Source organism: Marmota flaviventris, chromosome 16 (assembly GCF_047511675.1).
Source record: "Marmota flaviventris isolate mMarFla1 chromosome 16, mMarFla1.hap1, whole genome shotgun sequence".
NCBI lineage: Eukaryota > Metazoa > Chordata > Mammalia > Rodentia > Sciuridae > Marmota > Marmota flaviventris.
The window spans coordinates 14,022,273-14,037,841 of record NC_092513.1 but is presented as its reverse complement, the minus strand read 5'-3'; the positions used below and the strand labels follow the sequence as shown (position 1 = coordinate 14,037,841).

The 15,569-nt window shown below is 34.5% G+C and overlaps 1 protein-coding gene across 5 annotated transcripts in view; it reads right to left on the bottom strand.

The window, feature by feature from the left end:
- The window catches only part of Pign (phosphatidylinositol glycan anchor biosynthesis class N), a 119,511-nt gene that overhangs the window by 39,390 nt on the left and 64,552 nt on the right, over positions 1-15,569 (bottom strand). For all 5 annotated transcript variants that reach the window (XR_011704780.1, XM_027949079.2, XM_071602693.1 and 2 more), the window contains exons 21-22: positions 13,302-13,410; positions 3,807-3,909 (exon numbers count right to left, since the gene is read on the bottom strand). Coding sequence is in view for 4 of the 5 variants with exons in the window: in XM_027949079.2 (XP_027804880.2) it covers positions 3,807-3,909; positions 13,302-13,410 (212 nt within the window). In the remaining variant the exon portion in view is untranslated. The remainder of the gene's footprint in view (positions 1-3,806; positions 3,910-13,301; positions 13,411-15,569) is intronic.

Sequence of the window (15,569 nt, the reverse complement as noted above, 5' to 3'; positions counted from 1 at the left end):
TAACTCTGTTGAATGCCTACACTACAGTAATAATTCTCTCTGTATGACTTCCTAGTACTCAGGACGTTGGAGATATGAAAGAAAAAACAATTGTTGGTTAATTAATCAAGAAGGTACATATCTAAGCAAAAGGGGACTGTAATTTTTAAAATACTTGCAGTTATATATGAAGTTATTCCTTCCTAATGTATAAAAACAAATCCCTTAGTTCTACAAATGGTGCTACAGATTTATTTCCTTTCAAAAAAGTATATACTATGACCACTTTTTTTTTTTTTTGGGTAAAATATGGATGAATAAAATCAGATCATGACAATCTTCCTATGATATATTATCTCATAAGACAATGAGAATTTTGTGTAAAGTCTGCAAATATGAATTAAAAACTGAAATATCAATAAAATGTCATCATGGGTTTGAAGAGAAAAAACCTTACTAAACTAGGATCTGCTGATTTGGTCTCTGTGCAAACTAAATAGGGCTGATAAGGTATTTAGGTTTATATTATAGTTTGCTATACAATGTGATAAGGTAAATAATATTTCAGAGGAAAATGTTTAATCAACTTACAAGACAAACTATTTTCAAGCATTACCATATCTTTCATTTGCATAAAATAAATCTTCACTAAATAAAATTAAGGATTGCATTGTTAGGATTATTACAACTGCATTAAAGCTGCATTTCTTTCAAGTATCCTATATTTCTGAAAATTCCTTAATTTACATAGAGAAACCTCTAGGTTATCTAAAATAGTGATGCTGAACCCTAACAGGTAGAATAAATTTTGCAAAATTGATCTGACACTGAAAAAAATGTACTAACCTAACTGATTGGACTGTACTATTTCAAGATATTTTTTATTTTTTTGCAAAGCTAAATATAGGTTCTGATCTTGAATACTATATCTCTTAATGCATTCATTAATAAGGTCATATTTGGCCTTAATATTTTGATTTTAGACATGAACTCTAACATTTTTTCTTCTTAAAATAAACATCCTTCTGATGATCTGTTTTATTATCTCTCATGACCACTAAATTGATGATTTAAAACCTTTAATATGCACCCCCAAGGTAAGTTATATGCTTAATTAATGCTACATTATAAAAGTTTTTCCACTCAAAATTAAACTTAAGTATCCTTCCTTTTTTTCCTTTCCTCCTTCATTTCTAACCCAACAAACCAGATCTATTTCTGGGTTTGTTCCTATTTTTTAATTTACTACATATTTATTTGAACATATACTGCTTTAGAATTTAAAGGTCCAAAAAGGAAATGAATTTATTCATAATTAAGTGACTATATAGAAGCTAGCACATTATTTCTGGACCCACTCAAATATTTATTTCCTTAAGTCAACTTCTGGGTAAAAATCTAGGGCTGGGGTTATAGCTCAATGGTAGAATGCCTGCCTAGAATGTGAAGGCATTGGGTTTGATTCTCAGCACCACATATAAATACATGTCCATTGACAACTAAAAAAAAAAAAAAATTAAAAAGAAAGATCTCTTAATAAAATTTGTATGTCATACCAAAATGGTGGGTAAGAAATTATTTTATTTTTTTTGCTTTCTTGTTTAGATTAAAAATGTGTGCATATTCTAATTCATTTCTACCTTGAAGGGTGCTAATATAACAAAATTATTTATTCTAAAATTTCATCAAAAAAGGAGGAAAACGTGAAGGGTTTTAAGGTCCTATGATGGTTAACACTCTTGAACATATGGTCACATACTTCAAATTTTATTTGAAAGTTCAAAGTTCTAAATCTCAAAGCAAGTCCATTTTAAGATCTTGTTAGGTAACTGGTAGAAATTTCTTTCATGCTCATATTATATCTTCATAGCTGTGGCCCACATCTGGTTAGGCAGGGAAAAGAGAGAAGATAGAAGGTGTGGAAAGCTTTGAGGAGAAAAGGAGATTTAGAATCCTACTTCATTTCCTATCTGGGTCTACAAGAACTCTCAAGGTCACTTAGGATGTTAAGGGCAACTATGAAAAGATTTTGAGAACTTGTCTCTAAATCCTGAATTAGAACAAGCAAGTTTCCCAAAGATTTAACCCAGGTTTTGGACCCAAATGGCTTTTAAAACTTATCTACAAGGGTAAATCCCTTGGTTTAGTCTAATTTTGAATCAAAATACTCTATTTGGGCCAAAATTTGAACTTTGAGTAGTATTTATTCAATTTGTCTGTACTACTGATCAATTTGTCTGTTCTATTGTGTGTTAAATGTAAATATTTCTCACTCTCATAAGGATGAAATTTGAAAGCAAGTGAAGAATTCTTTCCTTCAAAGTAATTAGGGAGTGTATATAATTAAGTTCTAAAGAATGCTTCAGAATTCATGTTAAATCAAGCTACTGAAGACTTTATTTTATTTTGTAAAAAAAAATTTCAATAATAAATAAATTATTTAACTTTTGAGAAAATATTTTGAAATTTCCTTGAAAGAATATTTGACTGTAAAACATGTAAGAATAAGAATAAAACTAAAATATTATACTCAAATAACAACAAATAAATTAGACCATATATATATTTTCTTTTTTTTGCAATACTGTGAATTGAACTCAGAGACCACACATGCTGGATAAGGGCACTGAGCTATACACCCAGCTCTAAAGCATCATTTAAAAAGCATGAGCCAGTATAGTAGCCCACACTTGTAATGTCAGTGACTTGGGAGGCTGAGGCAGGAAGATTGCAAGTTCAAGCCAACCTGGACAACTAAGCGAGACCCTATCTCAAAATAAAAAATAAAAAAGGGATGGGGATGTGGCTCAGTGGTAAAGTGCCTCTGGGAAAATTCTCTAGTACCCAAAATAAACCAAAATAATAAAATAAAATGCATGAAAAGAATGCAACAAAAATGAAATCCTTTTTTTAAAAAAAACAATATCTTTATTTTATTTATTTATTTTTATGTGGTGCTGAGGATGGAACCCAGTACCTCACAAATGCGAGGCAAGCGCTCTACCGCTGAGCTATAACCCCAGCCCCCAAAATGAAAATCCTTCTTGCCGCAGTCTGGCTGGGCACAAATGCCGCAGTCTGGCTGGGCACACAATCACGAGCCACCACACAGCTTGTAGATTCAAACAGCAACTCTTTATTCCCGAACTCACACCAGCCGTCTACAATCACGTTCTGGGGAAATCCACGTTCTCTGCCCAAATCCACGTTCTCTCCCAAATCCACATCCACTGGGCTTCTATCTCCAAGATATACTGTCTGAATCCTGTGAGAACTCAAGGGGAACTCAGGCAGCAGGATACGCCCTATTCCCAGCAGGAATAATCTTAAACCTTAAACCTGGAACCTAAACTGGGAACGCCCTAAACACGATTATCTTAAAACCGGGAACACCCTAATCTGCCTTGGTCCTTGAGCAAGGTCACCTACATTCAATGTCGCTGCAACATGTCAGCAACATGGGGTACGCTGGCAAGGAAATTGTCATATCTACTTGGCTAATGGCTCCCAGCACCTTCTAAGTCTTTGAGACATTGTTTAGATTAAACTTTTAGAGATGGAATGAATTTTCTAACACTGTAGTTGAATGAAAATTTAGCAACTTCAGTACAAAAAATAGAAAAAGACAACAGACAAGGTATGAAAATGATAAAGAAAATAGGAGATTATGGATCAGGTCACATACAGAGTAGAAAATATTTATAATTTATACTTCAAGATTTACAAAACACTCTTTATCTCCACAGCTTAAATACTAATAGAGAAAATGTCAATATGTTACTTAAAATTTGCTATTATGAAATTAAAAAATGTGTCTATGTTTATACCCTGTGCTTAGGAGCAAGTAGGTTGACATCAAGGAAAGAAGTATGCTAATCAATCGCTGAAAGAGAACTGGAGAACTCAGCAGTGGCACCACCAAGGAAGAGGCTGCAATAAAACAAAGCAGGCCATCTGTCAGCACGGAAGACACACACATTGCAAATTTAGAAGTTCTAAATCATCTATTGTCATTTATGGTGCTTAATATTTGTGTAACCTTTATCATGTGGAAATATTTGCCTTATAGATTTCTCTAAGAAACCAGAAGCTTCACATTTTTAATTAGAATTACATTTTATTGTTTTAGCTATATTTTAAATAACTAAGATTTTCTCAATTTATATTCAGAATAAATGTACTACAATGATATTAACTCCTTAATGCCTAATTTGTTATTTTCTAATGAAGTAAGAAATATTATTCAAGATTCAGCAACTCATCTCTTAATTAGGCACTTATATCTCAGTTCAAGACAACTTACTGTCCAGAAACTGACTTTCCCTAATCCCTCCTCCTACCAAGTTTCCCACTATAAAGTATGCTTTGACAGCTGTAGTGGGCCACTTGGAAAATTGGAAACAGAAAAGAATGACTTCACTGTGCATGAGACTTATAATAAGAGTCCTTTTCCTCATAGGATAGGAAAAGCAACTACTTCAATGGAGACCAGGCAGATACAAGAGGGTGAGGACAGCAAAATATACACTCTTTCCATCTCTGTTTGGAAAGAAAATGTACATAACTTCCTAATTTCACTCCAGAGTATGGAGATGGGATGAAATGCCTCTGAATCACTCATCAACTGTTTAATTGTAGGGCAAGTTTGTCAACATATAGAAACAGAAGTTTACCCATGTCAAACAGTGAGATTTAAATACAATTTCACCTACAAAATGCTCTCCAAGCATAGTGCCTGACACATAGTGCTTAGTAACTCTCAGCTGCTATTATCATTGCTAATCAACATCTTATAAGTTAATTTAAACGTAAAGACAATTTCATTCAAAGTCAAATTCCTGAAAGATTTAAATATGCAAGTTATATCTCTAACACCCTCAGATGAATAGTTTCTGAATTTCATAATGTTATTATCTGATACATACTTTAACTGGAGGAAATAACATATCAATATTTCTTATTTTAAAAGTCATTTCAAATGAAACTTATTCTATAAATTGTACTTTGTCCTTGTTTCATTTTTGCCTAAAAGCTAAGGTGCTAGGGGGGATTAAGAGTCCCCATTCTGAGTAACAAAAATTAAACCCAGTTTTATAACTTATCACCCATCTAGAGATTATAGTATATTAGCAAAAAATGCTTATTGTAGCTGGACATGATGTGTGGTGTATTCTTTGGAGATGCTGATGACTTACCTATGAGTAAACATTTTATGCCTCACTTCATTTGGTAGTTACCTAATACCTACCTCTATCAGTCCCAAGGTAGAAATTTCTCACTTAAAATATATGCTTTTATATTGGGAAAATGACAGCAATAGGTTGATTCTGCATTTTCTCCCCACCGTTCAAAAAATAACAATAAAGAATAAAGACAATGAATAAAAGTATATAAGATATTCCAAATAGGGAAAAAGAAGCATAGAAAATATTATATAATATGTACATATGTTCTACAATGTAAGACAGTATGACAAAATAGAGATCAAGCTTAAGAGGTAACAGTAATTCAAAGATTATAAGCAGAGATTACAAATAACCCCATCTGAGATTCAAGACGGTAGGCTAGAGGGAGGCTGCGTTCCTTGTTGCTCTGTGATCTGGGATTCAAGCAGTGGGAATACTGTTCTCTGTGAGTTATTAGAGGGTCCCCAGCCGCTGAGCCTGTGCAGACCTCCCTCTACCAACTTGCAGCTCCCTGAATCATCTCCATCTTGGGACAGTGCAACCACTGCCCTCCATATGGTAGCCTGCACCTGGGGACACGGGAAAGGGTCTGGAGACAGCTGTCCAATACAGCACTGCATGCCACAGAGCAGCATCTCCAAATACGCAGCCCCATGCCACAGCCTGGCCTACCCTGATGCCCCATCTCTGAAAGTGGTCTCCTCCATCTTGGGATACCTTCATTGCCATCTTGGGTTATCCTCGCTACTGTCATCACCATCTTTAGTTGGGGTAACTCCCATCTTGGGACACTGGCTGGGGCCTAGTAGCAATATCAAGGTGCCTATAGTCCCCCAAATCCTCCCCACACCCAGCCACTAACCTGGCACAGCAATTGCAACTACATGGCTGGCCACAGCTTGCAAAGCCTGGTCCTGATCTGACAGATTGAAAATAGCTCTCCATGACAAATGCTTAGGTCCCAGAGTGCAGCACATAGGACCTCCAGAGAGAGAGGTTCCTGACTGAGAAGTAGAAAGGGACGGGGTGAGTGAGACATAGTTTAGAGACTAAATTAAAGATCAGGAATTGTGAGGTCTACAGGCAATCTAAGGGGATAAGACCAGGTGCCCACATCACATGAACGGGCCCCAGAGGAGATCCTTGGGATGCAGTCTTCCACTGGGGACCGGAAAGTGCTATATCCCACCTCTAGGAGTTCCACCTCCAAGACCAACCCTTCCACCCTAATAACCTTCACCATGCTGAGGATGGAGATACCAGCAAAGAATAGACAACTCCACCTGCCAGATGAGAAGGGAAGCAGGAAGGATACTGGGCTCCAACAGAAACAATCCTTTAACTTTCCTTTGAGATTCATGCTACTGAGGACTGGGATGTCTAAATAGTATATTAAAGTTGTGCTGCATATTCTTCTATCTTTTATTTTTACATTTTCTTTTTCTTAATATTTTTTTGTTTGCTTTTTGTATTCTCTCTACTTTCTTCCCACTCACCTGTCTCCCTAAAGTCTTTTTCTTTCTCTCTATTCTCCTGCTAGCAGCCAACTTATTTTGAATCTTCTTTCACGCTTCCTAAGATCTAATAACTCTATATTCTCACCTCCTATCTCCATAACATCTCATCCTACACCTCCCCCTGTGTTCTTTCTGTCCACCATAAAAAAGTGTTGACACTTTGGAAACCTACTGTTTATACTGTGTAGATAATAATTGAATTTACCATTTCTGTCTATTGCGACAAAACTGTAACATCTTAATAGGAGCTATTTGATTTAAGGCTGCATATTGTTGCGATTGGGATCTGTCAATATTGATCTCACCCTTAAAAAAGAGGTATTGGAATCCTCCAGGGACATTCTAAGCCTACAGGGTAAAAACTGTAACACCTCAGATCTGAACTCCTAGAGGACTAGACACATAAACAACATGAAAAAACAAGAGAAGAAAGTGCCCCAAACAAACAAAGATACTACATTATGAGAATCCCTGGCCGGCACAGAAGAAAAAAATATCAAAGAAGGAGTACAGGATGTACATAATTAAATGTTCTATGAATTAAAGGGTGATATAAAAGAGTAAACACAGGCAACAAAAGATCATTTTGATAAAGAGCTACATAAGCAAATACGGGACACAAAAGATTAATTCAACAAGGAGACAGAGATTCTGAAACAAACAAACAAAAATCCCTGGAAATCCTTGCAATGAAGGAAATGATAAACCAAATTAAAACTCAATAGAAAGCATCAACAGATTAGATCATTTGGAAAACAGAACCTCAGACAATGAAGACAAAATATATAATCTTGAAAAGAATGTTGAACACATAGTGAATATGGTAAGAAACAATGAGCAGAACATTCAAGAATTATGGGATAGCCTGAAAAGACCAAATTTAAAAATTATTGGGGTAGAGGAAGGCATAGAGTTACAAACTAAAGGAATGAACTGTCTATTCAATGAAACAATATCAGAAAATCTTCCAAACATGAAAAATGAATTGGAAAATCAAATACAAGAGGCTTACAGGACACCAAATTATAAAATCACAACAGATTTATAATTTATACAGAATAAGGAGAAAAATTTAAAAGTCACAAGAGAAAGGAATCAGATTACATACAGGGGGAAACCAATTAGGATCTCTGCCAATTTCTCAACCCTGACCCTCAAAGCTCAGAGGACCTGGAACAATATATACTAGGCTCTGAAAGAAAATGGATGCCAACCAGAATCATATCCAGCAAAATTAAGCTTTAGATTTGATGATGAAATAAAAACATTCCATGATAAACAAAAGTTAAAAGAACTTACAACTAGAAAGCCTGTATTACAAAACATCCTTGGCAAAACATTCCATGAGGAAGAAATGAAAATGATCAAAGGGAGGAACTACACTAAAGGAAAAGCCAATCAAAGGAGAAACCAAATCCAGTTAAAAACGAAAAACAAACAAAATGACTGAGAATACAAACCATGCCTCAATAATAACTCTGAATGCTAATGGCCTGAACTCATCAATCAAAAGACACAGACTGGCAGATTGGATTATAAAAAAGGGTACCCAATAATATGTTGCTTTCAAGAGACTCATCTCATAGGAAAAGAATTCACAGACTGAAGGTGGAAGGTTGGGGAAAAGCACACCACTTAACATGGATTGCATAAACAAGAAGGGGTTTCTATCCTCATATCAGATAAAATAGACTTTAAGCCAGTTCGTCAAAAGGGATAAAGAAGGACATTTCATACTGCTTAAGGGAACCATACATCAATAGGACATAACAATTATAAACATATATGCCCCCAAATATGGAGCATCTATGTTCATCAAACAATCTCTTCTTGAAATAGAGTCAAATAGACTACAACACAATTATACTGGGTGACATTAACATGCATGTTTCACCACTGGATAGATCTTCCAAACAAAAACTAAACAAAGAAATTATAGAACTCAATAATACTGAATAACTCAATAAATAATTTAGACTTAACAGATTTACAGAATATTGCATCAATCAATGAGTGAATGTACTCAGCAGCACATGGATCCTTCTCTAAAATATACCATATATTATTCCACAAAGCAACTCTTAGCAAATACCAAAAAAAAAGAGAGAGAGAGAGAGAGATATTCTGCATTCTATCACTTCATAATGAAATGAGAATAGATGTCAATTATGAAATAAAAAACAAAAGCTACTCCAACTCCAACAACTGGTTAACCACTTCTATTTAATGTAGTCCTTGAAACTCTAGCTACAGCAATTAGACAGACAAAAGAAATTAAAGGAATACGAATAAGGAAAGAAGAACTCAAACTATCACTATTTGCTGATGACATGATTCTATACTAAGAGGATCCAAAAAATTCCACCAGAAAACTTCTAGAACTAATAAATGAATTCAGCAAAGTAGCTGGATATAAAATCAACACCCATAAATCAAATGCATTGTCTGTACATCAGTGACAAATCCTCTGAAAGAGAAATTAGGAAAACTACCCCATTCATAATTGCCTAAAAGAAAATAAGATACTTGGGAATTAACCAAACAAAAGATGTGAAAGACCTCTCTGATGAAAACTACAGAACCCTAAAGAAAGAAATTAAAGAAGACCTTAGAAGATGGAAAGATCTCCCTTGTTCTTCAATAGGCAGAATTAATATTGTCAAAATGACCATACTACCAAAAGTGTTATACAGATTTTAATGCAATTTCAATCAAAATCCCAATGACATTCCTCATAGAAATAGAAAAAGCAATCATGAAATTAATCTGGAAAAATAAGAGACCCAGAATAGGCAAAGCAATCCTTAGCAAGAAAAGTGAAGCAGGAAGCATCACAATAAAACCAGACCTTAAACTATACTACTGAGCTAAAACAGCATGGTATTGGCACCATAATAGACATGAAGACCAATGGTACAGAATAGAGGACATAGTGGAGCAGGGGAGTAGAGAATGAAGGATCTTTGATTGGCAAAGTGGAGGGAGGCGCGGGGAGAGGACACAGGGCAGGAAAGATGGTAGAATGAGATGAACATCATTACTGTAGGTACATGTATGACTGCACATACAATGCAACTCTACATCGTGTACAACCAGAGAAATGAAAAGTTATGCTCCATTTGTGTACAATGAATTGAAATACATTCTTCTGTCATGTATAACTAATTAGAATAAAAAAATAACCTCATCCCTACAATATATTTATCCTAAGACTTTTATTCTTTCAATACCTATATATCCACTTTTTGTTCCTTCTATACTTATATATTATCACTGGAAGAATGTTACCTCTTTCAATATAAGTATAGATATAAACATGGAATGAGAGAAGGCAGAATAGAACTGTGTGACTAGAATTTGAGGTATCAGTGTAAATGATGATTTCTAAGATACGTACATATATGTACATGGTATATATATGTGTGAATGTATATGTGCATAGATTTATATGTAAATGCAAATATATGCATATATACTACATACATGAGTATAATTTCTAGTTCTGTCCCTTAGAAGGCCAAAGAAGCAAAGATATCCCAGTAGTGAAGTGTACATTCAAAGGCTAGATCTTGGTTTCTAATATCATTTCCCTACTAAAAAGAAGCACAGTACTCAAAAAGTAGATGCCAGAACTGGGATAGATAGACAAAAGGTAAGCCTAACAAAAGGTAAGCACCACATACAAACATTATCTTAATACTAGAAAACAGGAAAATGCTAACAACAATTTTGGAGTGCTATTACAACACAAAATTAACTACAGTAATACATTTACAATCTTTGAAAAACAATACGAAGTGATGAGTCCACACCAATATTAAACAGAAAAGAGAAGAAATGAATAGGAAATAAGAGAAAACTTGTATACTTAAATATTGAGAGCCTTATGGTATTTGCATCAGAGTTGGAAAAATCACCATTTTGTAGCCATCACTGCAAAGATTGGATCAGGAAAGAGTCATGAATGGATGCTACATCTAGGGGAAATTTTGATAAGAATACTTGATGATCTTAAGAGTGTCTGCCCCAGACAGCTCATTAGTAAGTCTGTAATGGAAAAATGGCAAAACCTTGATAGAGTGACCGAAATTGACATTACCAATAAGGGACAGATCATGTACCAGATCTGACCCAAAGAAGGATATAACATTATTACACAGTACTCTGGCCAATAAGGCAAAAATCTCAATTTAATTATAAGGAAACATTCAATAAACATAAATTGAGTGACAATCTATGGAGTGAGGTGCCATATATATTAAAAATGTCAATGTCATAAAACCAAAGGAAGGAAAATGCCATAAAGGTCATTACTAGGCAGCTGAAAAAATATGGATGACAGGATAGAATAAAAATTGAATCAATAAAACACTTAAAATTTTTATACACACAGATAAAGGAAAAGAACAAGAAATGAGTGATAGCTTTCTATAATTCTTGTAATGTTCTGTTTTCTTGGTCTTTTTATAGATTTAAAATGAGACATAATGATATATGGATAAAGTCTAGGATTTTAATTTTGTTTTGTCTTCTTCCTTGTGGTTTATTCCTAGGTAGATAAGAAAACTAAGGAACTGAGTAAGGCTACAGTGTAAGGACATGAGGTTATGCAGCAAGCAGGAGGTGGGCAGCTGCTTAAGAACACCTGATCTCCAATTATTATTCGCCATGTGCTATTTATCTGCTGATATGTATCCTATAGGACTGAATATTTGTGAAGTTACATGATATAAGAGAAAGACTTCTCTTTAATATTATAATTCCTATTGACAATTTTGGGGTTTTCTGTGTATTTCAAAACATGTCACATGAGAGATCATTATATAAATATTCTCCTCACTAGAATATTACTCCGCTGTTCCTACAAATATAAGCTCCAACAAAACAGAAATTTGGTCAATCTTTATACATCTTAGGGACCAGAACAGTGCCAGAATACAATACATACTGAGCACAATGTTTTTAATATGAAAGAGCAGTCCTTTATATTGCTTATGCAGAATAAATGCAAATATTAATCAAGATTATTTAGAAGTAAAGGTAACCGGGGCTGGGGATGTGGCTCAAGCAGTAGCGCGCTCGCCTGGCATGTGTGCGGCCCGGGTTCGATCCTCAGCACCACATATAAACAAAGATGTTGTGTCCGCCAAAGACTAAAAAATAAATATTAAAATTCTCTTAAAAATTCTCTTTAAAAAAAAAAAAGTAAAGGTAACCTGTAGAATGCTCTTAATGAAATTTTATATAAGTATCCTTAAATATAGATAAATAGGTAGATAGCTATTATTGTACAATAATTACTTTCATTTGAATACTAACCAAGGCATCTAGAAAATGAGCAAAACAAAAATTTAGGAGGAATCATGTCTGATTCCTATTGTTACATTTTTAATCCTCTGTTGGACTTTAAAAACAATCCAAGGAGATGTGAGGAGTGCCACCTGCCTATAATCCCAGTGACCTGGGAGACTGAGACAAGAGGATCACAAGTTCAAGGCTGCTTAGCAACTTAGTGAGGCCCTAAGCAACTCAGTGAGACCCTGGCTCAAAATAAAAAATAAAAGGGGATTGGATGTAGCTCAGTGATAAGGTGTCTGTTGGTTAAATCCCTAGTACAACAAAACAAAACAAAGCAACAATAAAAACAATCCAAGGAAAAACATTGGTATCTCTTAATCTTCTTTTCAATGTAAAGTCCCAAAGATTTTTTCCTTTTTAAAGGATAGACAATAGAAATCATTTTTTTTTAGTTAAATTGTATGCCAAATCATTCACAGACATAACAAAATGTCTTTTTTTTAAAAATTTCCTCCCCCCCCCCTTTAAAAAGAGACGGGGGGGGGGGGAAGAGGAGAGAGAGAATTCTTTTTTAATATTTATTTTTCAGTTTTCAGTGGACACAACATCACAACATCTTTATTTTATTTTTATGTGGTGCTGAGGATCGAACCCAGCACCCCACGCATACCAGGCGAGCGCGTTACGGCTTGAGCCACATCCCCAGCCCACAAAATGTCTTTTTTTCAGTGAAAAACCGGACTTAAGAGCTTGTTCTTGTCTTATAGTTGGAAGGGAAAGTGTACATCCTTAAATTACAGGTTTGCTTCATACATACATTCCAATGTTCTTACATAAAAGCGCTAGAGAAATATGCTTTAAAACATTTAACTGGCTTTGTAAAATGTATAATATGTTGGAAGGTTATCAATCTGTGTTTTTTTCACGAAGGAAACACATAAAATTTAACTGTTTCCTGGTTTCTATATAAGAACTCAGAATTTATGAATTGACATGAAAATTAAACACAAAATCCCCTTCAGGAAACTCTCTTCTCTTCTGGAATGACTCAGTAGATTTTCTCAAATGTTAATAATAAACAATCTTACTATTAGGTCTTAAATATTCTATCAAGTAATTCTTACTAACACATGGGTTCATAAGAGTTCCATCTTTCTTTGTCAAATTCCAGAAAGAAACAAAAATAATAGCTGGTTATTTATTATTATTTTCCTGCAACAAAATTGTTTCTTTAAATAACAATAATATGGACATAAATGGATCATTTTGAGATAAGGGACTTGATGTAAAGTTATCTCATTTGGTTTGAGTGGCTGCTTACCCAATATTGCCCAGCTCACAACCTGATTCATAAGAGGCAGTCCTTGTTTCTTGAGTAGACTATTGTGGGTACTATACACAACATACATGGAAAGCACTGTGCTCAGCATCTAAAAACACAAACAAAACAGGTCAATAAAAGAGAAGGTGGTGAAAGTCTATCTACCAGGAAAAAAAAAATGCTTAGGAAAGTGCTGAGAACAACTGGAACTGGCCAAAATACTACTAATGTTGGACAAGGTATTGAAATTGGATGAGGGCACCTTCTTGTGGCCAAGGCTAAGCATTAGCATTCCTATACTAAACAAAGGTCCTCCTTTGTAAGTATCACATGAAACACTTTACATTTTCAAGAGCATTTTTGACATATATCATTACAATTTCTATTTGGAAGTATTTGTTATAAATACTTCTTAAAAGTATGGAAACAAAGATGGTGATATGTACATAACTTAGTGCCTTCTCCTTCTGGACCTCTCCTATAGTACTACTGATTTATTCAGTCAACTGTGGTCTGAATATTGATGACAGAGGGAATACACAAAGTATAAATACTCTTCAGAGAATATTTATAAATTAGTATAGAAGTTGACAAACTATAACTCATAGGCTGGTGTCCTATTTTTATAAATACTGTTTTGGTGGAACATAATTACTCCCATTCATTCACCTGTTGTTTTTCTTTGCATTAAAATAGAAGAGTTGAACATCTGTTAAGACTCCATATTACCCATCAATCTAAAAATATTTACTATCTGGTTCTTTAGAAAAATGTTTGCTGAACCTGAACTAGTAGCTTAATTGCCATCTAAGAAATGAGCTAAATTTTGACTATGAACAAACTAAATTCTCTTATTAGAGTTTGGATTAGCGGTCTCACTACCAATGTTTCCTAGAGAAACATTTAATTTACTCTCATATTTTCAGTGTTAAGAAGCAAAACAGAAAACAATGCTGTTGTTAAAGCTATAACATAGTCCTACAATCCTTTTAACCGGAAGATACATTTTGGGGTATCGGGACAGTGCTGGAGATTAAACCCAGGGCCTCATCATGTAAGCCAGGTAAGTGTTCTATCTCTGACTTACAGTCCAGTTTTCTTTTCTTTCTTTTTCTTTTCCTTTTTTTTTTTAATTTTGGAGACAGGGTCTTTTAAAGTTGCCCAGGCTGGGCTCAAACTTGGAATCTTCCTCCTGCCTTAGCCTCTTGAACAATTAGTATTTTAAACCCAGGGCCTCATCATGTAAGCCAGGTAAGTGTTCTATCTCTGACTTACAGTCCAGTTTTCTTTTCTTTCTTTTTCTTTTCCTTTTTTTTTTTAATTTTTGAGACAGGGTCTTTTAAAGTTGCCCAGGCTGGGCTCAAACTTGGAATCTTCCTCCTGCCTTAGCCTCTTGAACAATTAGTATTACAGGCATACACCACTGCACTTGGCTTCTAAGACACATTCTAATTTCAGAGATGTTAAAATGGGATAAAAATGTGTCTTGGAGTCAATAAAGTATGGCAGGCAGTACAGGAATTAATGCAAACTAATAAAATGAATGCAAAAAGGAACACTGTAATGGAGTTACCTAACATTTGGGTCTTTCTAACAAAGCATATAACAATTTTAGCAAGACATTCATTCTTTGCTCCTTTAGAATAATAGTCAGAAACATTCATTTCTGTCAAAGTTCTGGTGAAATGATAGGTGAATGCTGTCAAAGCTACTCTGGCTTTGGTGTAAAGCCAGCAAGTGCACCATTTCAAATGAAACATGTTTCAATGGCTTGACAGGATCTTTTTTTTTTTTTTTTTTTTTTTGGTGCTGGGGATTGAACCCAGGGCCTTGTGTATGCAAGGCAAACAATCTACCAACTGAGCTATGTCCCCAGCCCTTGACAGGATCTTTGACAAAGCATTTCTTCTCTTTATACAAGTTCTCTAAGAATGCATTTAACTTATCATCTTTTATGTGGCATATTTTTATTTTTGACTGTTTTGGGAAATATTTTCTATTATTCCAACTCTGTTCTGAGGAAATTTGAGAAGACTCATATGAGTTTTGTTTCTTGTCACTGTTCTAGATGTGGTTATTTATTCACTTAAAAAGAAAAAAAGTAGTTTCAATCTTGATTTCCAACAACCAAAAAAGATAAAACTTTATAAAATATTTCATTATATAATCTCTAAAATTCTCACAGCCCTATTAGATATTATGTCTACTTACAGGTTAAAAACAAACTGAAGTCAAAGTTCTGAAAATTATACATGTAGAATACAGTGC